This window comes from Trichomycterus rosablanca, chromosome 16, assembly GCF_030014385.1.
Source record: "Trichomycterus rosablanca isolate fTriRos1 chromosome 16, fTriRos1.hap1, whole genome shotgun sequence".
Classification (NCBI taxonomy): domain Eukaryota; kingdom Metazoa; phylum Chordata; class Actinopteri; order Siluriformes; family Trichomycteridae; genus Trichomycterus; species Trichomycterus rosablanca.
Genome location: NC_086003.1, coordinates 21,217,891 through 21,241,533, shown reverse-complemented (window position 1 = coordinate 21,241,533; position 23,643 = coordinate 21,217,891). Strand labels below are relative to the sequence as shown.

General features: G+C 40.8%; 1 protein-coding gene across 2 annotated transcripts in view; it reads left to right on the top strand.

The window, feature by feature from the left end:
* The window catches only part of gria1b (glutamate receptor, ionotropic, AMPA 1b), a 118,448-nt gene that overhangs the window by 57,267 nt on the left and 37,538 nt on the right, over positions 1-23,643 (top strand). For both annotated transcript variants that reach the window (XM_063012057.1, XM_063012058.1), the window contains exons 6-10: positions 5,252-5,410; positions 14,662-14,829; positions 16,498-16,602; positions 16,970-17,080; positions 21,747-21,953. In XM_063012057.1, the coding sequence (XP_062868127.1) occupies positions 5,252-5,410; positions 14,662-14,829; positions 16,498-16,602; positions 16,970-17,080; positions 21,747-21,953 (750 nt within the window). The remainder of the gene's footprint in view (positions 1-5,251; positions 5,411-14,661; positions 14,830-16,497; positions 16,603-16,969; positions 17,081-21,746; positions 21,954-23,643) is intronic.

Sequence of the window (23,643 nt, the reverse complement as noted above, 5' to 3'; positions counted from 1 at the left end):
GGTGGTGGCGGGGCTTGAACCGGCAACCTTCTGTTAACCAGTCCAGTACCTTAACCACTGAGCTATCACTGGCCCAAAGCTATCACATAATGACTCAAAGTTAAATAATCTCATAGAACTACACAAAGGGTCTATTTAAAAACCTAGCAAGCTCTCAAGATTGATCACATTTTACATCATCCTACATACACCCCCGAGAAGAAGCTTGTGTAAATTGTCATTGTTATAATGCTGCCTACTTAGACGCCTTATTCTGACCTTTATTCTCTTTTTTTATGCATTTTCTCCCCATGTTAGTGCACTAAATTTTTGTCTTCTGCTGCTGAGAGATACCAGATTGCATCCAAGAAGATCACGTCGCTGTACACGCCTCTTCCGAAACGTGCACAGCCCTCCTCTTCTCGCCCCTGCATTCTGCACAGGCATCTCTTCCGCAAATCAGGGTCCTTACACAGCGTATGAAGATCCACCCACCCACACATAGTCCGGCCCCCACCCTGCAGATACGGTGGCCAATTAGTATCTGCTGCAGGCACTGCCAATTATGCCCGCCAGATTGCACCCAGCCGACCGATGGCAACGCCGAGTTTCGAACCGAGGAGTTCACAGATTCGGTGCTGGTGTGCTAGCAGAATATCCCGCTGTGCCACCTGGGCATTCTGACCTTTATTCTGACTGAATAATGAGGGAGCTGGTGTGTTTCTTCACCTGCGAAGGCAATCCCAGCATTCAGTGCGGCACAACTTTTCTCTCCTCCACCATTTCTAATATGGTGGACGAAAACTAATCAGCTAGCTCCATTTTTTATTTTTATAAATGTCTACAAATTTATTTGCAATTTTGGGTTTGTCATTTACCATGTAACAGTTTTTGGTACTCGGAGGGAGAGGTTAGCAGGCATGCTAGTGGGTTGTGTCACCTTAGCCCATTGATTTGAATGATCTTAGGCCAGGGGTGTCAAACTCATTTTCACCGAGGGCCACATCTGCATTATGGTGACCCTCAAAGGGCCGATTGTAACGTATCCTGCTGTAATTACAGTCTGCCTTTTAAGTCTTGGACAATTTGTTGTTTTTCTTGGAGGCTAAATTCCGTGTTTGGTGTCAAAATGCCAAATTTATACAGTACATTTATAATGTATATCTACATTTATATTGTACTCCTTTACCACAGACACGGCCTCGTAACACAAGAGATGTGACTTGTTTTCACTTTCCCATCTTTCATTAAATTACAACCTTCTGCTTCAATTTTCTCTTCTTGTACATTTTGGGATTATTTGTAAATATTTCTCAACATCATCTAGTGGTGGGATGCGGTCACTTTGCAGGTCACAGAATCAGCATGCATTGTGGGAGATGCAGTTAATGTACGATTTTACAGTGTATTTTAAGACAATTGTTCTGCCCTCGCCAAGAGTTTTCCCCTTTTCTCAGCTAGACAGACAGACAGCTCCCTCCAAATTAGTTATGTCATTTTATTTGCTTCCCAACTGTACACTGTGTGCACCAGAATGGAGTAAAACTACAAAATACAAACAGTAAAAACAATAAAAAACCTAATACAGTACACGCACATAGCTGTAGTTAAGTGTTACATCTAGTACAAAATGAAATTTAACATAAAATAGCGCTAACGAGTTAACATTTTGTGTCAAAATACTAATTGCTATAGTAACGTAACAACCGTATAAAATTACGGAATTACGGTAAAGCCATAACTAAAACGCTGTAACATACTCACTAAAACATTTACAAACAACTGAGAATATAAATGTCTACTACTAACAGACAATGCTCCTGTATTGGATTGCAAGAGAATTAATTTCTATTTATTATTTTTTACGCTACTGACTTTACCCTACGTTCTTTTGCCGCTAAAACGTAAAAGTTACATGGTTTCTTAACAAAGGTCAAAGTTAGCTGCCATGACTACGATTTCAACGGTTGCTGTTTAAAGGCGCAGGTGTCCCATTAAACTATAAGTACGTCTCTGTAACTACTCGAACCATCACAACAATCATACGTCTTTTAAGCTCTCGCGGGCCACATAAAGTGACGTGTGGGCCTTGAGTTTGACACATCTGCCTTAGGCTAACTGTGTTAGCCTAGTAAGCTAACACCGCGGTGCTAGGCGGGGACAGTCAATGACGTAATTGCTGTCTAATTAGTGCATCTACGTAATCTGCCTTTTAAAGTTTGATGCCAGTTAGAACCCTCTTTACTTAAGCAGCCGTCTAGGTAGGCAGTGGGCAGCAAGGCAGCTTGCTAGGTTTTCAGTCAGACTTTAAAGGGCAGTGGTAGCTCAGCAGTTAAGGTACAGGACTAGCAATCAGAAGGTTGCTGGTTCGAGCCCCGCATCTGCCAGCTTGCCACTCAACCCTCAATTGCTTGCAATGTATACTCTCAATTGTAAGTCGCTTTGGATAAAGGCGTCTGCTAAATGCTGAAAATATAATTAACTGTAAATGTATATTTTAGAAGGAGAAGAAGAGCAGAAGCGGTCAGAGTGCAGGGTCAGCCATTGTACAGTGCTCCTGGAGCAGACAGGGTTAAGGGCATTGCTCAAGGGCCCAACATTGACTACATAGCAGAGCCTTGATTTGAACCGACAATCTTCCGACTGATAGCCCAAAGCTCTACCCACTAGGCTACCGCTGTCCCAAACAGTATGTTGTTGTTGGCAGGATTTGAACCAATTTTAATTGATTACATTTAGGACATGTATTCTGTGTTTAACAATGAACACAGTTTCTATGTGCCCCGCCTAACCCTACAGTTTAATGGTCAGAACTGGGAAGTTACCTAACAGTCAAGCAACAGCATCAAACTGTGACTTCACAAGGAGCACTGTGAAACTAATAATTGGGCTCAGCGAGAAGAGCAAAGACTCCCCTGAAACTACAGTTACGCCTGAAATGCTTTCTAGTCAAGTGAATAATTGTGCTCAGCAGAAATGGAAAAAAGATAACATCCTATAAATAATGATGATAATAAAGGCAGCGAGCGTGCAACACTTTATGTGTGAGAGACCCATGGGGTTCAGCTGAATCTGTGCCAGTCACATAATAAATCCCACACACATAAATACACATCGTACAAAGCCTGATACCTAATCAGCATTGATGATCCAGATGAAAATGACATTCATTTTAAATGCTTCTAATCTCTGAGGTGTCAAACTGTATACCTGTACGGGATTACGTCATTTACTGCTGCAGAGCCGTATTGACTAACTATTATTTTTTATTGCTTTATTGTATGTGAAACTGAGTCTGCCTCCAGCCTATTGCTTTCAGCCCATTCCTTTCAGGAAGATGGATACCAGTGCATAAAAAACACATTATAGAAGCTTACAGTTAAGAGCTTTATGTATTTGTGTTTGGTTGAGCCACTGAAGCTGAGAGACTTTTCGTAAAGGAAAAAAAAAACACACCTTATAATTAAGTCCTAAGAAGGATTAGTCTATTTCTACTTCACTTGAGTAGACTGCATTCTGTGTAAAGCTGCTCTTTTTTCAATTCACTATGTGAAGGACTTTAAATCCCTCAATTCTTTTGTATCGCTACTGAGCATATATACAGTATTTAAAGGCTGTAGTGTGCCATAATTGAGCCCCCTCCAAGTCGTGAGATGACACCCCTCTATAAAGAATGGGTGTCACATAGAAACATTGTTGAAAGACTTAGCTTACGCAAGTTATGGGCATAGTCAACTTCAATTTCTCTTTTACTACTGCTTTATCCTATTCAGGGCAACTGTGGGTGCAATTCACTGGACGAAAGGCTGGAAACACCCCAGATAGGTCGCCAGTCTGCTACGGGGCAAACACACACACACACACACACACACCTTGGGCAATTTTGTATCTCCGTAGTTATTTTTAACTTCTATGTTAAACACTAAATATCTATTGCATATTGACATTTATTATCTAATGGTTATTTATTTCCAGATTTTATAAATAGACCCAATCAGAATGTTTGTAAACAAAGGATCTCCATATACTCCTGGGTTCTACGTATTTCATATAGGTATTTTTTCAGAAAGAGGCATTTCAGTCTGAGATTTTAAGATTCCCTTTAACAAAAATGATGTGTGGATATTGCATATTAATCATTAATCATAGTAACACTAATTAAATTATATGAGGGATCTTCAAAAAGTTTTTGCACTTTTATATTTTGGTTGAAAACAGTGAGGGTGGGAGGAGTAGTAATTGGTCGTGTCTAAGATGCTGAGAGAGAGCCTATAGTCCAGATTTAGCGCCATCAGGGTGGCACGGTTGCTAAGTGGGTCGCCTCACAGCAAGAAGGTCCTGGGTTCGATCCCCAGGTGGGGCGGTTCGGGTCCTTTCTCTGTGGAGTTTGCATGTTCTGCCCGTGTCTGTGTGGGTTTACTCGGGGTGCGCCGGTTTCCTCCCACAGTCCAAAGACATGCAAGTGAGGTAAATTGGAGACACTAAATTGTCCATGACTTGTGTGTGAACTGATGAACCTTGTGTAATGAGTAACTATCGTTCCTGTCATGAATGTAACCAAAGTGTAAAACATGGCGTCAAAATCCTAATAAACAAACAAACATTTAGCACCATCTGATTTTCATGTGATGATAATAGGAAAGCAGCGGTACATCAGTGGCTACGAGTTCAACCAAAAACATTTATTTGCTGCTGGCATTAAAAAGTTGGTATGACGCTGGGAAAAATGCATTGGAAGAAGACTGTAGAAAAGTGATGTGGTTTGTTTTTGAATGCTTAATAAATAGAGTTTAAAAAAGTGCGGAAACTTTTTGTTGGAGTCCTCATATTTGAAGATTATATACACTTGTAATGTGGGTGTTTTTGATAACATACAGTGACAAAAACAAACATAGAGCATAATACATTATTAAGTTGATGATGTAGAAAGTTCTATTATGATTTTTTACAATTGCAGCATGGCCTCCTAATTCATTGTTATTGATTAAAATTGTCTACAGCTGAACATTTCTCTGTGTCCATTTAAAAACAGCTAGTTTGAATGCACTAATTGAAAACTACATCGAACAATGATTTCTTTGCAAGGGATTGATAAGTAAAGCCAAACTGTCAACTTAAGCAGACAGACAATTTTTCAGAATTGTCTGATATAAATTATAGTCTAGTTGCATTGCAGTGTGTGTGTAGGCTACTGTTCCAAAACCGGCGTGCTAAGATTAAATTGCTGTGGTATCTCATGCTCAGGTTTTAACTGATTGATTTTTGCTTCCAGGGTTTTCTGGATTTGAACCTGACGGCGTTTGCAAAGGGCGGTTCTAACGTGACTGGCCTTCAGCTAATGAACTACTCAGATCCCACGGTTAGCAGGACTATCGATGACTGGCTGGACTTTGACAGTAAAGACCTAAAGAGCCCTAAGAGGAGACTTAAGGTAAAGACTTGTAATCATTGATAGGTGGATTTACACCAAGCACTTACACTTATTAGCAGAAAGCATACACAGCTGGATTGGTCTGATAGTGGCGTATACTATATTTACTTTAAACTAAAAATGTGTGCATATTTTTTTAATTACTGAGATCAGGTGTTATTGTATAAGTGTATAATTATAAAATTAAATGCCTTTAAATTACTAAAAACAGTATGGATAACAGTTCTTGCCTACATTTTTGGAAACCCTTCTCCGAGTAGAGACTGTTATAGCTGAAACATGTGTGTTTGTGTGGGGATGATGTATTAATGCCCATGGCTTGGAAATTGGCTGTGTAACAAGCTCATGATAAGATGTCTTTATATTTTTGCCCATATAATGCAACTGCAATAACTCATATTATCATATTAATTTGCTAAAGGTTTTATCATTTTGTTATTTTATTATTATGTTCTTTTTTTGTCTCATCCCACTGTTAATTAAATCCATAAGAGTGAGCAGTACATCCTTAGGGTTATTAGATTTTCTGATTCCACACCGGCTGTCAAGTTACTTCAGCTGTATTTGTTAATTCTCAGTTATTTTTACGGCCCATTTAATCTGCTAATCTGTTTTGCTTTGTATTTTCATTTTTATATAAAATGCTGCCTAGATTTGACTCATTTTGCTTTTAGTCTGTTCATGCATGCAAGTTCAGAATGAACCAGTCATCAAACCAGTGTATAGGCTTCAATGTCAGCTGCCTTGCTTGGGACTGGTAGCAGGTCTGTCTAGACATGTCATTAGAGCAATATTACTAGAAATGATGAATCCATAAATGCTTAATTATCCCACACAGAAATGGACACATATGGACCTATGTAGATATAAGTTTATAATATATATGAAATACCCATAATAAAATGTATGTACTTATATTAAATATATCTGTATGAGTTTTATATGGTATTATATGTTGTATCCATGTACAGTGTATCACAAAAGTGAGTACACCCCTCACATTTCTGCAGATATTTAAGTATATCTTTTCATGGGACAACACTGACAAAATGACACTTTGACACAATGAAAAGTAGTCTGTGTGCAGCTTATATAACAGTGTACATTTATTCTTCCCTCAAAATAACTCAATATACAGCCATTAATGTCTAAACCACCGGCAACAAAAGTGAGTACACCCCTTAGTGAAAGTTCCTAAAGTGTCAATATTTTGTGTGGCCACCATTATTTCCCAGAACTGCCTTAACTCTCCTGGGCATGGAGTTTACCAGAGCTTCACAGGTTGCCACTGGAATGCTTTTCCACTCCTCCATGACGACATCACGGAGCTGGCGGATATTCGAGACTTTGCGCTCCTCCACCTTCCGCTTGAGGATGCCCCAAAGATGTTCTATTGGGTTTAGGTCTGGAGACATGCTTGGCCAGTCCATCACCTTTACCCTCAGCCTCTTCAATAAAGCAGTGGTCGTCTTAGAGGTGTGTTTGGGGTCATTATCATGCTGGAACACTGCCCTGCGACCCAGTTTCCGGAGGGAGGGGATCATGCTCTGCTTCAGTATTTCACAGTACATATTGGAGTTCATGTGTCCCTCAATGAAATGTAACTCCCCAACACCTGCTGCACTCATGCAGCCCCAGACCATGGCATTCCCACCACCATGCTTGACTGTAGGCATGACACACTTATCTTTGTACTTCTCACCTGATTGCCGCCACACATGCTTGAGACCATCTGAACCAAACAAATTAATCTTGGTCTCATCAGACCATAGGACATGGTTCCAGTAATCCATGTCCTTTGTTGCCATGTCTTCAGCAAACTGTTTGCGGGCTTTCTTGTGTAGAGACTTCAGAAGAGGCTTCCTTCTGGGGTGACAGCCATGCAGACCAATTTGATGTAGTGTGCGGCGTATGGTCTGAGCACTGACAGGCTGACCCCCCACCTTTTCAATCTCTGCAGCAATGCTGACAGCACTCCTGCGCCTATCTTTCAAAGACAGCAGTTGGATGTGACGCTGAGCACGTGCACTCAGCTTCTTTGGACGACCAACGCAAGGTCTGTTCTGAGTGGACCCTGCTCTTTTAAAACGCTGGATGATCTTGGCCACTGTGCTGCAGCTCAGTTTCAGGGTGTTGGCAATCTTCTTGTAGCCTTGGCCATCTTCATGTAGCGCAACAATTCGTCTTTTAAGATCCTCAGATAGTTCTTTGCCATGAGGTGCCATGTTGGAACTTTCAGTGACCAGTATGAGAGAGTGTGAGAGCTGTACTACTAAATTGAACACACCTGCTCCCTATGCACACCTGAGACCTAGTAACACTAACAAATCACATGACATTTTGGAGGGAAAATGACAAGCAGTGCTCAATTTGGACATTTAGGGGTGTAGTCTCTTAGGGGTGTACTCACTTTTGTTGCTGGTGGTTTAGACATTAATGGCTGTATATTGAGTTATTTTGAGGGAAGAATAAATTTACACTGTTATATAAGCTGCACACAGACTACTTTTCATTGTGTCAAAGTGTCATTTTGTCAGTGTTGTCCCATTAAAAGATATACTTAAATATCTGCAGAAATGTGAGGGGTGTACTCACTTTTGTGATACACTGTATATATATATACAGTGTATCACAAAAGTGAGTACACCCCTCACATTTCTGCAAATATTTCATTATATCTTTTCATGGGACCACACTATAGACATGAAACTTGGATATAACTCAGAGTAGTCAGTGTACAACTTGTATAGCAGTGTAGATTTACTGTCTTCTGATAATAACTCAACACACAGCCATTAATGTCTAAATAGCTGGCAACATAAGTGAGTACACCCCACAGTGAACATGTCCAAATTGTGCCCAAATGTGTCGTTGTCCCTCCCTGGTGTCATGTGTCAAGGTCCCAGGTGTAAATGGGGAGCAGGGCTGTTAAATTTGGTGTTTTGGGTACAATTCTCTCATACTGGCCACTGGATATTCAACATGGCACCTCATGGCAAAGAACTCTCTGAGGATGTGAGAAATAGAATTGTTGCTCTCCACAAAGATGGCCTGGGCTATAAGAAGATTGCTAACACCCTGAAACTGAGCTACAGCATGGTGGCCAAGGTCATACAGCGGTTTTCCAGGACAGGTTCCACTCGGAACAGGCTTCGCCAGGGTCGACCAAAGAAGTTGAGTCCACGTGTTCGGCGTCATATCCAGAGGTTGGCTTTAAAAAATAGACACATGAGTGCTGCCAGCATTGCTGCAGAGGTTGAAGACGTGGGAGGTCAGCCTGTCAGTGCTCAGACCATATGCCGCACATTGCATCAACTCGGTCTGCATGGTCGTCATCCCAGAAGGAAGCTGACGCACAAGAAAGCCCGCAAACAGTTTGCTGAAGACAAGCAGTCCAAGAACATGGATTACTGGAATGCCCTGTGGTCTGACGAGACCAAGATAAACTTGTTTGGCTCAGATGGTGTCCAGCATGTGTGGCGGCGCCCTGGTGAGAAGTACCAAGACAACTGTATCTTGCCTACAGTCAAGCATGGTGGTGGTAGCATCATGGTCTTGGGCTGCATGAGTGTTGCTGGCACTGGGGAGCTGCAGTTCATTGAGGGAAACATGAATTCCAACATGTACTGTGACATTCTGAAACAGAGCATGATCCCCTCCCTTCGAAAACTGGGCCTCATGGCAGTTTTCCAACAGGATAACGACCCCAAACACAACCTCCAAGATGACAACTGCCTTGCTGAGGAAGCTGAAGGTAAAGGTGATGGACTAAACCCAATTGAGCACCTGTGGCGCATCCTCAAGTGGAAGGTGGAGGAGTTCAAGGTGTCTAACATCCACCAGCTCCGTGATGTCATCATGGAGGAGTGGAAGAGGATTCCAGTAGCAACCTGTGCAGCTCTGGTGAATTCCATGCCCAGGAGGGTTAAGGCAGTGCTGGATAATAATGGTGGTCACACAAAATATTGACACTTTGGGCACAATTTGGACATGTTCACTGTGGGGTGTACTCACTTATGTTGCCAGCTATTTAGACATTAATGGCTGTGTGTTGAGTTATTTTCAGAAGACAGTAAATCTACACTGCTATACAAGTTGTACACTGACTACTCTAAGTTATATCCAAGTTTTATTTCTATAGTGTGGTCCCATGAAAAGATATAATGAAATATTTGCAGAAATGTGAGGGGTGTACTCACTTTTGTGATACACTGTACATATACAGTGTATCACAAAAGTGAGTACACATCTCACATTTCTGCAATTATTTTATTATATCTTTTCATGGGACAACACTATAGACATGAAACTTGGATATAAGTTAGAGTAGTCAGTGTAGAACTTGTATAGCAGTGTAGATTTACTGTCTTCTGAAAATAACTCAACACACAGCCATTAATGTCTAAATAGCTGGCAACATAAGTGAGTACACCCCACAGTGAACATGTCCAAATTGTGCCCAAAGTGTCAATATTTTGTGTGACCACCATTATTATCCAGCACTGCCTTAACCCTCCTGGGCATGGAATTCACCAGAGCTGCACAGGTTGCTACTGGAATCCTCTTCCACTCCTCCATGATGACATCACGGAGCTGGTGGATGTTAGACACCTTGAACTCCTCCACCTTCCACTTGAGGATGCGCCACAGGTGCTCAATTGGGTTTAGTCCATCACCTTTACCTTCAGCTTCCTCAGCAAGGCAGTTGTCATCTTGGAGGTTGTGTTTGGGGTCGTTATCCTGTTGGAAAACTGCCATGAGGCCCAGTTTTCGAAGGGAGGGGATCATGCTCTGTTTCAGAATGTCACAGTACATGTTGGAATTCATGTTTCCCTCAATGAACTGCAGCTCCCCAGTGCCAGCAACACTCATGCAGCCCAAGACCATGATGCTACCACCACCATGCTTGACTGTAGGCAAGATACAGTTGTCTTGGTACTTCTCACCAGGGCGCCGCCACACATGCTGGACACCATCTGAGCCAAACAAGTTTATCTTGGTCTCGTCAGACCACAGGGCATTCCAGTAATCCATGTTCTTGGACTGCTTGTCTTCAGCAAACTGTTTGCGGGCTTTCTTGTGCGTCAGCTTCCTTCTGGGATGACGACCATGCAGACCGAGTTGATGCAGTGTGCGGCGTATGGTCTGAGCACTGACAGGCTGACCTCCCACATCTTCAACCTCTGCAGCAATGCTGGCAGCACTCATGTGTCTATTTTTTAAAGCCAACCTCTGGATATGACGCCGAACACGTGGACTCAACTTCTTTGGTCGACCCTGGCGAAGCCTGTTCCGAGTGGAACCTGTCCTGGAAAACTGCTGTATGACCTTGGCCACCATGCTGTAGCTCAGTTTCAGGGTGTTAGCAATCTTCTTATAGCCCAGGCCATCTTTGTGGAGAGCAACAATTCTATTTCTCACATCCTCAGAGAGTTCTTTGCCATGAGGTGCCATGTTGAATATCCAGTGGCCAGTATGAGAGAATTGTACCCAAAACACCAAATTTAACAGCCCTGCTCCCCATTTACACCTGGGACCTTGACACATGACACCAGGGAGGGACAACGACACATTTGGGCACAATTTGGACATGTTCACTGTGGGGTGTACTCACTTATGTTGCCAGCTATTTAGACATTAATGGCTGTGTGTTGAGTTATTTTCAGAAGACAGTAAATCTACACTGCTATACAAGCTGTACACTGACTACTCTAAGTTATATCCAAGTTTCATGTCTATAGTGTTGTCCCATGAAAAGATATAATGAAATATTTGCAGAAATGTGAGGGGTGTACTCACTTTTGTGATACACTGTATATATATATATATATATATATATATATAATATATATATATATATATATATATTAGGGCTGTCGAAGTTAACGCGATAATAACGCATTAACGCAATCTCAATTTAACGCGATTTAAAAAAAATAGTGCCGTTAACGCAAATTCTATTTGGCCCTGCGAGTCATCCGTAGTTCATGTTGAGACTTGACCGTGCACCAACGTTTTAACGTCGGACTTGCCACCGTTTGTTTCATTTGCGGTTTGTTAACATAATGTAACCGAGCATTGTAATGATGCACTTGCTTAATAAAGAAATAAATACACGGTATATTTACAAGTTGTCGGGAGCAGAACACTTTATTACTTTGTTACCGAATAGCAAACAGCTAGAGTCATACTGTTAGCCAAGCATGCTATTCCATGCACTATGGAAGCCCCAAAGGGTCAAAACACACTCACAATGTTTGCTGATGGAGAAATTTTAACCTACAATCTGACATTTATACGAAGTCAAGGGTCTCTTGAGTGAATAAAACTCCCTTACAGTTTTCTCTTGTCCCAGCAGTTTTTAACATAAGTACATTTAGCATAAAATGTGTTCACTATTTTAATTGTAACATTTCACTTAAAAATCCTTGTTTTCTATAACATTTACACAGATTTTAAAAAAATGCGATTAAATGTGATTAATCGCGATTAACTATATGAAATTCTGAGATTAATCTCGATTAAAAAATTTAATCGTTTGACAGCCCTAATATATATACGTATATATATACAGTATATACAGTATATATGCAATTTTATTAACATAACATATACAAAAAAGGCTGTGTGCCAACATATGACTTTTCTAATTTTCAGGCATTGAAGTATAGATTTTATATATTTAAATGTTGTGTAATATCCACATATAATTTGTCTTGTAAACTAAACTCAACAAGCTCTTCAAAATCTGCTTGATTTTTCCAGACTTCAGAGCAATATTGATTGAGTTGGCACGACTTATATTTGTTTAGTTCAAATTCGGGCAAAGGGGCATGCTGCAATACAAGCACCAAAACATACATATTTTTATGGGCCACACATATATGTCAGTATAGCTTTCATATAAAGTTTTCACAAATATGGGCATATATTTTATATATGATCGTTTTATATACAGTGCCTTGCAAAAGTATTCAGCCCCCTTGAACTTTTCAACCTTTTGCCACATTTCAGGCTTCAAACATAACGATATGAAATTGTAATTTTTTGTGAAGAATCAACAACAAGTGGGACACAATCGTGAAGTGGAACGAAATTTATTGGATATTTTAAACTTTTTTTAGAAATAAAAAACTGAAAAGTGGGGCGTGCAATATTATTCAGCCCCCTTGCGTTAATACTTTGTAGCGCCACCTTTTGCTGCGATTACAGCTGCAAGTCGCTTGGGGTATGTCTCTATCAGTTTTGCACATCGAGAGACAGACATTTTTGCCCATTCTTCCTTGCAAAACAGCTCGAGCTCAGTGAGGTTGGATGGAGAGCGTTTGTGAACAGCAGTTTTCAGCTCTTTCCACAGATTCTCGATGGTATTCAGGTCTGGACTTTGACTTGGCCATTCTAACACCTGGATACGTTTATTTGTGAACCATTCCATTGTAGATTTTGCTTTATGTTTTGGATCATTGTCTTGTTGGAAGATAAATCTCCGTCCCAGTCTCAGGTCTTTTGCAGACTGCAACAGGTTTTCTTCCAGAATGGTCCTGTATTTGGCTCCATCCATCTTCCCATCAATTTTAACCATCTTCCCTGTCCCTGCTGAAGAAAAGCAGGCCCAAACCATGATGCTGCCACCACCATGTTTGACAGTGGGGATGGTGTGTTCAGGGTGATGAGCTGTGTTGCTTTTACGCCAAACATAACGTTTTGCATTGTGGCCAAAAAGTTCGATTTTGGTTTCATCTGACCAGAGCACCTTCTTCCACATGTTTGGTGTGTCTCCCAGGTGACTTTTTATAGATATCTTTGAGAAATGGCTTTCTTCTTGCCACTCTTCCATAAAGGCCAGATTTGTGCAGTGTACGACTGATTGTGTCCTATGGACAGAGTCTCCCACCTCAGCTGTAGATCTCTGCAGTTCATTCAGAGTGATCATGGGCCTCTTGGCTGCATCTCTGATCAGTCTTCTCCTTGTTTGAGCTGAAAGTTTAGAGGGACGGCCGGGTCTTGGTAGATTTGCAGTGGTCTGATACTCCTTCCATTTCAATATGATCGCTTGCACAGTGCTCCTTGAGATGTTTAAAGCTTGGGAAATCTTTTTGCATCCAAATCCGGCTTTAAACTTCTCCACAACAGTATCTCGGACCTGCCTGGTGTGTTCCTTGGTCTTCATGATGCTCTCTGCGCTTTAAACAGAACTCTGAGACTATCACAGAGCAGGTGCATTTATACGGAGACTTGATTACACACAGGTGGATTCTATTTATCACCATCAGTCATTTAGGTCAACATTGGATCATTCAGAGATCCTCACTGAACTTCTGGAGTGAGTTTGCTGCACTGAAAGTAAAGGGGCTGAATAATATTGCACGCCCCACTTTTTAGTTTTTTATTTCTAAAAAAAGTTTAAAATATCCAATAAATTTCGTTCCACTTCACGATTGTGTCCCACTTGTTGTTGATTCTTCACAAAAAATTACAATTTCATATCGTTATGTTTGAAGCCTGAAATGTGGCAAAAGGTTGAAAAGTTCAAGGGGGCTGAATACTTTTGCAAGGCACTGTATGTTCATGTATTACATTTGCTTATGGGATAAGCCAAGCCATACTCTACCATACTCAAGTGCCACGCTATGCTCGAAGGTTTCTGAGTTTTAGTAATTTAAATATCAAAAAGCATAAATAGTGACATCACTCTTAAGTACTTAAATGTCTGTGTCAAACAGTAAAATGTTATGGTTTTGTTCAAAATTCACTTTGTATAGAGAACATGAAGCCATCCAATTAGAGCTAAACATTGAGTATAATTGCTTTTGAGCTCAGTTGTACTTAAATAACTTATACAGCTGGTTCCTCAACAAATACGTTTATAATGTTGTAAGTCATATATACTATATGGCCAAATATAGGTGGACTCCACTTTTTTACTATTGAATTCAAATTTTTAGCTATGCTCACTGTTAATTGGTGTATGAGATTGAATGAAATAAAATAAAATAAATGCTGTACATTTAACTTTGTTTGGGAAATTCCCGTTATTGTTTGAGCATGACTGTGCTGCTGTGCATGGAGGACTGTAAAGACATGGTTTGATGATTTTGGTGTAATGTAACTCCACTGACCTGCACATCAACCCAGTTGAACACCTGTAATGAATTAGAATGTTAATTGTGAGCCAGGGGCAACTCATTGTTAATGGCCATTGAATGTGATGTCCAAAAAAATTACAATCACTCTTTTTTTGTATTGCTCAGTACACCGGAGCACTCACCTATGATGGTGTAAGTGTCATGGCTACAGCCTTCCAGAACCTCAGGAAGCAGCGTATCGACATCTCTCGACGGGGAAACGCAGGAGAGTGCTTAGCCAACCCCCCTGCTCCATGGGGTCAAGGCATTGACATCCAAAGAGCACTCCAGCAGGTAACACACTCGATAGAATACCTACATCTATGAATTCTGATCAAGTACATAATAGTTAATAGTGCAGGAAATGTGTGGGGGAAATCACTTTATGGTTATGGTACAATATTATATTTCCCCATTTATAGCTCCTTTATGTTTTACATTTCATATTTTTAAACATGAAATTAAATGAAGTGTAACATTGCAGCAGAAGCAGGAACGCTTGTGGACTGGGAGATGTTGCAGGGTGTAAGGCGAAGTCATTTTTTGCACTTTCTTTAGTGATCCTACACACTTTGCCTACAGATATGCTTCTGTGGTCTTAAAGGCTAAGTTATGGCCTCTTACGTTTAACCAGATGTATTAAAAAGAATACTATGTGGGAAAAAGGAGGGTGATAGCCAAGCTGTCATGCATTCTGGACAACACCTCACATCCACAACACTAGTCTGTAGGGCTCTAACCAGCTCCTTCAGCACCAGACCTTTCCAACCTGTATGTAAGGAGTGTTACTGCAGGTCCTTTATTCCAGCAACCATCAGGGTATACAACGACCAGACCTTATAAAAAATTACCGTTCATCTGACTCTGTAGTAAAATCTCTTCATAACTCTCCATACTTGTCACCCTACCACCAAAATAAGTGCAATACAAGGTGCAATAACATATACACTGATCAGCCATGACATTAAAACCACCTCCTTGTTTCTACACTCATTGTCCATTTTATCAGTTCCACTTACCATATAGAAGCACTTTCTAGTTCTACAATTACTGACTGTAGTCCATCTGTTTCTTTGCATACTTTTTTAGCCTGCTTTCACCCTGTTCTTATATGGTCAGGACCCCCACAGGACCACCACAGAACAGGTATTATTTAGTTGGTGGATCATTCTAAGCACTGCAGTGACACTGACATGGTGGTGGTGTGTTAGTGTGTGTTGTGCTGGTATGAGTGGATCAGACACAGCAGCACTGCTGGAGTTTTTAAATACCGTGTCCACTTACTGTCCACTCTATTAGACACTCCTACCTAGTTGATCCAGCCTGTAGATGTAAAGTCAGAGACGATCGCTCATCTATTGCTGCTGTTTGAGTTGGTCATCTACTAGACCTTCATCAGTGGTCACAGGACGCTGCCCACGGGGCACTGTTGGCTGGATGTTTTTGGTTGGTGGACTATTCTCAGTCCAGCAGTGACAGTGAGGTGTCTTATTGACTCATACCAGCACAACACACACTAACACACCACCACCATGTCAGTGTCGCTGCAGTGCTGAGAATGATCCACCACCCAAATAATACCTACTTTGTGGGGGTCCTGACCATTGAAGAACAGGGTGAAAGTAAGTAAAAAAAAAGTTTGTAGAGAAATAGATGGACTACAGTCGTAATTGTAGAACTACAAAGTGCTCCTATATTGTAAGTGGAGCTGATAAAATGGACATTGAGTGTACAAACAAGGAGGCGGTCATAATGTTATGCCTCATTGGTGTACATGTCTCATTTAATAGTTTCTTTGCATGTGATTTAAATTATTTAAGTGCATTACAGTTTTCCTGTGTACCTTGGAATTGAACCACACTTCCCCCAGAAAGAATGTGTCTGACAGCAGGGCTACAGTGTTGTCAAAAACATCATTTAATATTTAGTGTTACTCAATCTGAATAATGTATTTTTCTCCAGGTCCAGTTCGAAGGTCTAACAGGCCATGTCCAATTTAACGAAAAGGGACATCGGACGAACTTCACGGTCAGTGTGATGGAGCTCGGCCCAAGCGGACCCAAGAAGGTAAATGAGGTTTTTAAATACCCATAGATTTTCTCTCTGTCAACAGACGACATTATGTAATTATTTATTTTGACACTTTATGCTAACAATTGGAATCATATCAGCAGCTGTGCAGAATATATTAGAATTTTCTCTATCCATCGTTCCTGGATTCCAGCTCAGTTGATTAGCAGTACTTTGCACTTGAGTGTCCTACCCTTATCTCATAGCAAAGCTGCGAGACTGAGGTGTAAGTTGCTAAAGGAGTGAAAAGAGCTTGCATTCCTTTCAAGTGATTTTGCTTCTTCTTATGCTTGCCTATGAATATTTATCATCCTAAAAATAGTGGCACAGAGGTTCCTGCATCATTCCTTCATTCTGTCTGCAGGTGGGCTACTGGAACGGAAATGAGAAGTACGTGAGCACAGCGACATACACCCGTTCTCTCAACGAGACGTTCAGCATGCACAATAGGACGTTCGTAGTCACCACCATTCTAGTAAGTGTCTTGCGTCAGATCCATTATTTCTGAGTAGAATCTGCCTGGCGAGTGGTGAATGTAGACGGAATATACCTGCTATAGCCGTCATGCTGGCTTTCCTGCAAATTACAGGTGATTTTTTCCTGTTAGTAATGCCACTCACACTTCTCATTTCCTCTGGCAGGGCTAGTTATGTAAAGTCATGACTTATTTTTGAAAGGCAGTACGATCTTGTCCTATTTATTCTTCTTTGAGGGCTGTTTCATAAATGCCTTTCATCATGGATTGTCTAATCAGTGAAGCAAATTCCCTTGTAGTACTGTAGTTATTTTACTGATTTACCTCTTTTTGAAGGGTACAGTTCATCTCAGAGGAATTCATAAGGTGACTGTTAATGGCTTGGAATTTCTGTACAGTATTTTAATGCATAAATTATTATCTAAAAGGGGTGACAACGGGTGTGTTCGAAAACCTAGTAAGCTGCCTTGCTGTCTTACTGCCTACATAGGCAGCTGCCTAAGTAGAGAGGATTCTAATAAGTCATTGACTTATAAGGCATGTTATTCGAACGCGCTATTTAGACAGAGATTCCATCAGTTTTCCCTAACTAAGCTAACACAATTAATCTAATGCCATTCAAACCAATAGGATGGGGTGGCACAATGCACTAGCATGTCAACTAACATTTCCCTCTGTGTAATGAAAATGGTTAAATTCGCTGACAAGCCCGAATTTGCAGATAAATACACTTGTGCAAGTTTATACATATTAAAAATCAATAATAATTTATTTACGTTTGAAAATAACTCAGTTCGTTTCTCTGCACCGTCCGCCATGTTTTTTCAGTTGTGCTGCACTGAATGGTAGGATTGCCTCCACCGCTTGGGCAGCATCGGATGCTCATTCGTTCTTGAATCAAAATACCGTTGAAATTTTAAGATACCTTACTAGTGAGCATATTAAGTTATCTAGGATTTCGAACAGCCTCCTTCTCAGGAGCATGCGTAGGATGACGTAAAATGCTGTCTATGTAGTGAGCTCACTATGTTTTCGAACACACCCAATGTATCCCATAGGTTTTAACAGTTTTAGCTATTTTTAATTACATTTTAAGATTATAATGTATTAAATAACAACAGTACATTTTCAACATTTAGCAGATGCTTTTATCCAAAGGGTTATCCAAAGCATAGCACCAACAGTGGCAACCTGGTAGTGGTGAGGCTTAAACTGGTGACCCTTCAATCACTAGTCCAGTACCTTAACCACTACGCTACAACTGCCCACATTACTCATATCAATAGTGTCTTTTTGTCAAATTTGGAGAATATCCAGTTCCCTACTGTAATTCCTCTGCTGCCTGCATAACCAAGGACAGCCTCGGACTCTCCTCAGCCCTGTCCACCTTCGACCAGCACTGTCACTGTAGTGGATTCTTACAGAGAGCCATATACATAGAGAGGCACGCTATGCTTTTTGTGAACCATCCACCACTTGTGCTGCTACCTCGGTCAGACAGCAAAGGTCACATTTTTGCAGCAGCATTGATAAACCCTATACAACTTTTCCTTTCTTAGACTCCCAGTTGTGCCTGCTGGGCTGCAAGCCAGGCCTGTGGCACTACTGCTATTTAGATTCAGAACTAGAGAGCAGTATGTACAGTAAGTACAGTATGTCTCACGTCGTCACATATCTCACATTGTGCATGGGGGCACAGATATGCTGGAACAAGAAGGGTCTTACCTAAACTGTTCTCCCTGACAATGCTGAAAATACATTGATTGTAAAAACCTGTTGAGAAAGGATATTGCTAAACACATACACTCAGTAATTCCGTGTACCATAAGTATTAATGCTTTAGTCTTATTTTAAGTCTTATTGATATACAAACATGGTCAACAATATTTGAACACACCTAATTAATGGGTTCAAGTCACAACCATTATTACTAGGTGCAAAAAAAACATACAACCAATCTGGTAAATCTGGTAGGGCGGCACGGTGGCTAAGTGGGTAGCACTGTCGCCTCACAGCATAAAGGTCCTGGGTTCGATCCCCAGGCGGGGCGGTCCGGGTCCTTTCTGTGCGGAGTTGGCATGTTCTCCCCGTGTTTGCGTGGGTTTCCTCCGGGAGGGTTGTGTCAGGAAGGGCATCTGGCATATAAACTGTGCCAAATCAATAATGCGGATAACGTTCCGTCGGCGACCCCTAACGGGAAAAAGCAGAAGAAATTGAGTTTGGCAGATCTGGTCTTCTAGAGCTACATTGGTCAACTGAGGTTGCTGTAATTGTGAAGTGGAAAATTTAAGAACAACAACAGCCCAGCCCATAGTAAGCCAGACAAGAGTACGCAATGTGATGCTCTGCAATGGATTGGCACCATGTCCCGGGTGCATTTTTGCTGTATATTCAATATTTCCAGGTGGTCATGAAGTGTAATAATTGCTAAAGATGACAAAATCAATAAGTGAATGAATGAATGTTCTTCACTAATAAGCTATTTTGCAAGACAAAAAGAAGAACCATGCGGTCTCTTTCTCATGCATTCAGTATTTTAGTGGGCAGTTCACAGCTTTTATTCCCAACCCCCAGTGGTAGGGTTCATCTCCCCAGTGGCACAGCAGAGGGCTTTAACAGGGCGAGCTCCTCAGGGGCCAACATTTTCACACCACATGCTGATAAACTGCAGAATGAACACACAGTCTCTTGCAACCCTATTTTGCAATCTGCCTCACATGGACCGTATAACGAGTGAAAATCCATCCAGAGCCCGTTGAGGCCTCTATTCTGCTCATTAGGAGCGCCGTTTCCTTGTCTGATTCAGTGTTAGGAGACCTTCCGCATCTCTGGTCCAACAGATCATGCCACTCAAGTTTACCCAGTGACCCTTTTAAAAGAAATCATTTGTCCTTAGGGGGCATTCATCAACTTTAGACATTTAAAGATGTAGCCTTGTTAAAAAGGAAGTGGTACTAGTCTCCATTAGTAATGGGCATGAATGTATGAACTGATTAATTATGTAATGCCCTCATTTTTAAAATATCACAAATGATACAAAATACAAAAACACTTCTTTAGCCTATAATGTATATGGACAATACTATAGCAATGGGTGGAGAGGTTCAGGTTCTTTCTGTGTGGAGTTTGCATGTTCTCCCAGTGTATGTGTGGGTTTCCTCCGGGAGCTCTGGGTTCCTCCCGCAGTCCAAAGACATCCAAGTAAGGTGAATTGGAGATACTAAACAATTAACTTTGTGAACTGATTAATCTTGTGTAGCGAGTATCTACCTGTTCTGTCATGAATGTAGCTAAAGTGTGTAAAACATGACGTTAAAATCCTAATAAATAAATATGACAAAGGTGGCCCTACTGAGGATGGTTTTAATTTTTTTTAAATGTTGGATGCATGCCTAAGTAAAGCCAGGTTCCAATATTTGGCATCTATACTGGCTCACAATTGTCATTTCATTCTGTCAATTCTGTTTAGCTGCCGATGATATAGACTTTATTTACCTTTCTTTGTGCACTTGAAGAATTAACAGGAACCACCTCCCCAAACTTTTGATACCAAGTTACACAAGCATTAGAATTTTTTTAATTGGATCAAAGGGTCTGCACCAAATCTTAATAAGCCCAGACTATTACTCCGGCACGGTGGCTCGGTGGGTAGCACTGTCGTCCTGGGTTCGATCGCCAGGCTGGGTGGTCCGGGTCCTTTCTGTGTGGAGTTTGCATGTTCTCCCCGTGTCTGCGTGGGTTTTCTCTGGGAGCTCCGGTTTCCTCCCACAGTTCAAAAACTTGCAGTCAGGTTAATTGGAGACACTGAATTGCCCCATAGATGAATGGGTGCGTGTATGTGTGTCTGCCCTGCAATGGACTGGTGCCCCGTCCATGGTGTTACTGTGTGCCTTGCGCCCATTGAAATACTGGGATAGGCTCCAGCACCCCCGCGACCCTAATTGGATAAGCGGTTAAGAAAGTGAGTGAGTGAGTGTTACTCCTTCACTGAATTCATGAAGCTTTGTATAGACAGCTGTTGTGCTACCACTGCCTTCAGAAGCATACATTCTGTAAAACCTATTTCACAAGGCTGAGCTGTTGTTGTTACTATATTTTTTTCATTACAATAACAGCACTTTTGGTACGCCCGTGGCACAACATTTTAATACACTAGCATTTCACTGCTGAGACCCAAGACACAATTGGCTATGTCTTAAGGAGAGGAAAACATTGAGCAAGACTACCCAGACCAAGATACTGCTACAATTGCAGTCTTTGCTGGTTCAGGTGCCTTTATCAGGTTGATGATAACAGGGATGACACTGTTCTCTGTGAGTTTGCCCACTGGCAGGTGAAAAGAAGTGGTCTGTGGCTCACCTTGATCAAAAGTGTTGGGCTGCAGCAGCAGGACTAAGGTTGCAATTGGGAGAAATTGGATATGACTATATTAGTAAGTAAAAGGGTAAAAACGATACGGAACAGCACTCATAGCTGCCTAGGCGGTTCCAGAAGGGCAGAAATGTAATTACCTGATTTGAAAAGTGGCATCCTATGACAGTGCTTTGTTAAAATCTCTATTTTCAGTATGACCCATTTTACTGGCAATTTTGGCATCATCTGTTGTCAATCCGATACCTAAAATGAAAAAAACGTTATTGAAATGACGCTGTTCTTTTTACCTCAGGAATCTCCGTACGTAATGCTAAAGAAAAACAACGAGCAGCTGGTGGGGAACGATAAGTATGAAGGCTACTGCGTGGAGCTGGCTGCTGAGATTGCCAAGCATGTGGGCTACAACTACAGGCTGGAACTTGTACCGGATGGCAAGTATGGAGCCAGAGACCCTGAAACTAAAATGTGGAATGGGATGGTTGGGGAGCTGGTATATGGGGTATGTTTCCTATTTTTTATGGATTTTTTTATATTGATGGATGTAATTGTGGTAGCTAATCTACAAATAAACCTACAGTGCTATCTTGTTGGACTTGAATATGCTGAAACATTCCAAATTTTTGGTTTTCGCCTGCTGAAACACTCTCTTAGCTCAGGCTTAATTGCAAATTTGTAGTTTCTTTGGTCCTGACTTAAAGAAAAGTCTTGAAAATCTTTCTAATTTCTAACAAACCCAGGCTTGTGGGTAAAATACCTCAGTTTAAAAAAAATAATACTTTAAATAATTTAAGTAATTTTTAAAGCATACATTTGTATTGCCAACCCATAAATTATAAATAAGCTGACATAAACACTGTCTGACAGTGCTGACATACAAGCTGTACATTGAATACTTAAACACTTGAATACTTGAATACTTGAGTGTAAGTTATCAGCCAGCTAGTTTCTACCTCTAAATAATTCTACTACAGAAATACTGAAATTTAATCTATGTATAATACAATAAAATATCATTTAAAAATCATACGTTGCACAGGAAACTATTAATATTAGACACTATTAGACACTCCTACCTATTTGGTCCACATTGTAGATGTGAAGTCAGAGACGATCGCTCATCTATTGCTGCTGTTTGAGTTGGTCATCTTCTAGACCTTCATCAGTGGTCACAAGACGCTGCACACGGGGCGCTGTTGGCTGGATATTTTTTTGGTTAGTGGACTATTCTCAGTCCAGCAGTGACAGTGAGGTGTTTAAAAACTCTAGCAGCGCTGCTGTGTCTGATCCACTCATATCAGCACAACACACACTAACACACCACCACCATGTCAGTGTCACTGCAGTGCTGAGAATGAGCCAACACCCAAATAATACCTGGTCTTGACCACTGAAGAGCAGGGTAAAAGCAAGCTAAAAAGGTATGTAAAGAAATAGATGGACTACAGTCAGTAATTGTAGAACTACAAAGAGTCTGCAAGTTCAAAACAAACAAGGCCGAATTGTGTCATTCCTTTCTCACACGAACACAAATCAGTACTGAAAAGATAACAATGTGCTAGTAACGTCTGCCACAATGAGTCTAGGAACAGACTGTGCTGTGTCCATGCCTTAAAGCAAACATCTTGACATCTTTCTTCCTCAGTATCATTGTTAGGTCTGAGATGGATTTCAGCTGGAAATGATTCTTCTTTTACTATAGATATAGTTTTAAATTCATGTTTCAGTTTCTTTATACTAGAATTATGACAACAAGTGAACCATGTGATTACATACACAGTAATTGATTTTGTAGTAATATGTTTATAGCCAGTTAACAACAAATATTTGGAATAGAACATTGAATAAAGTAGTTTGCTTTACGAGATTAAGAAGGGCAGGGTTATCTTTACATAGCCAGGGCATCCTTCAAGCCTCTGCTTTAAAATCTGCACCCTAAAGCTGACTCAGGTATTGCGGATCACATGGACAGTGAAAAATCTGATGCAGGGCATTATTTTTTACTATGCCGTCTTTTAAAGTCTTTAAACATGTTTAAAAAAAACTAATTTGACTGTAAATAATGTGCAGTGTTATGATGTGGATATTTTACAATGTACATAATTCCACAAGTCATGATGAACATGTAGAATATTGAAATTCCACATATATAGTTTAATTATTTGGGATTGTGGTGTGATGCAAAAATGTTG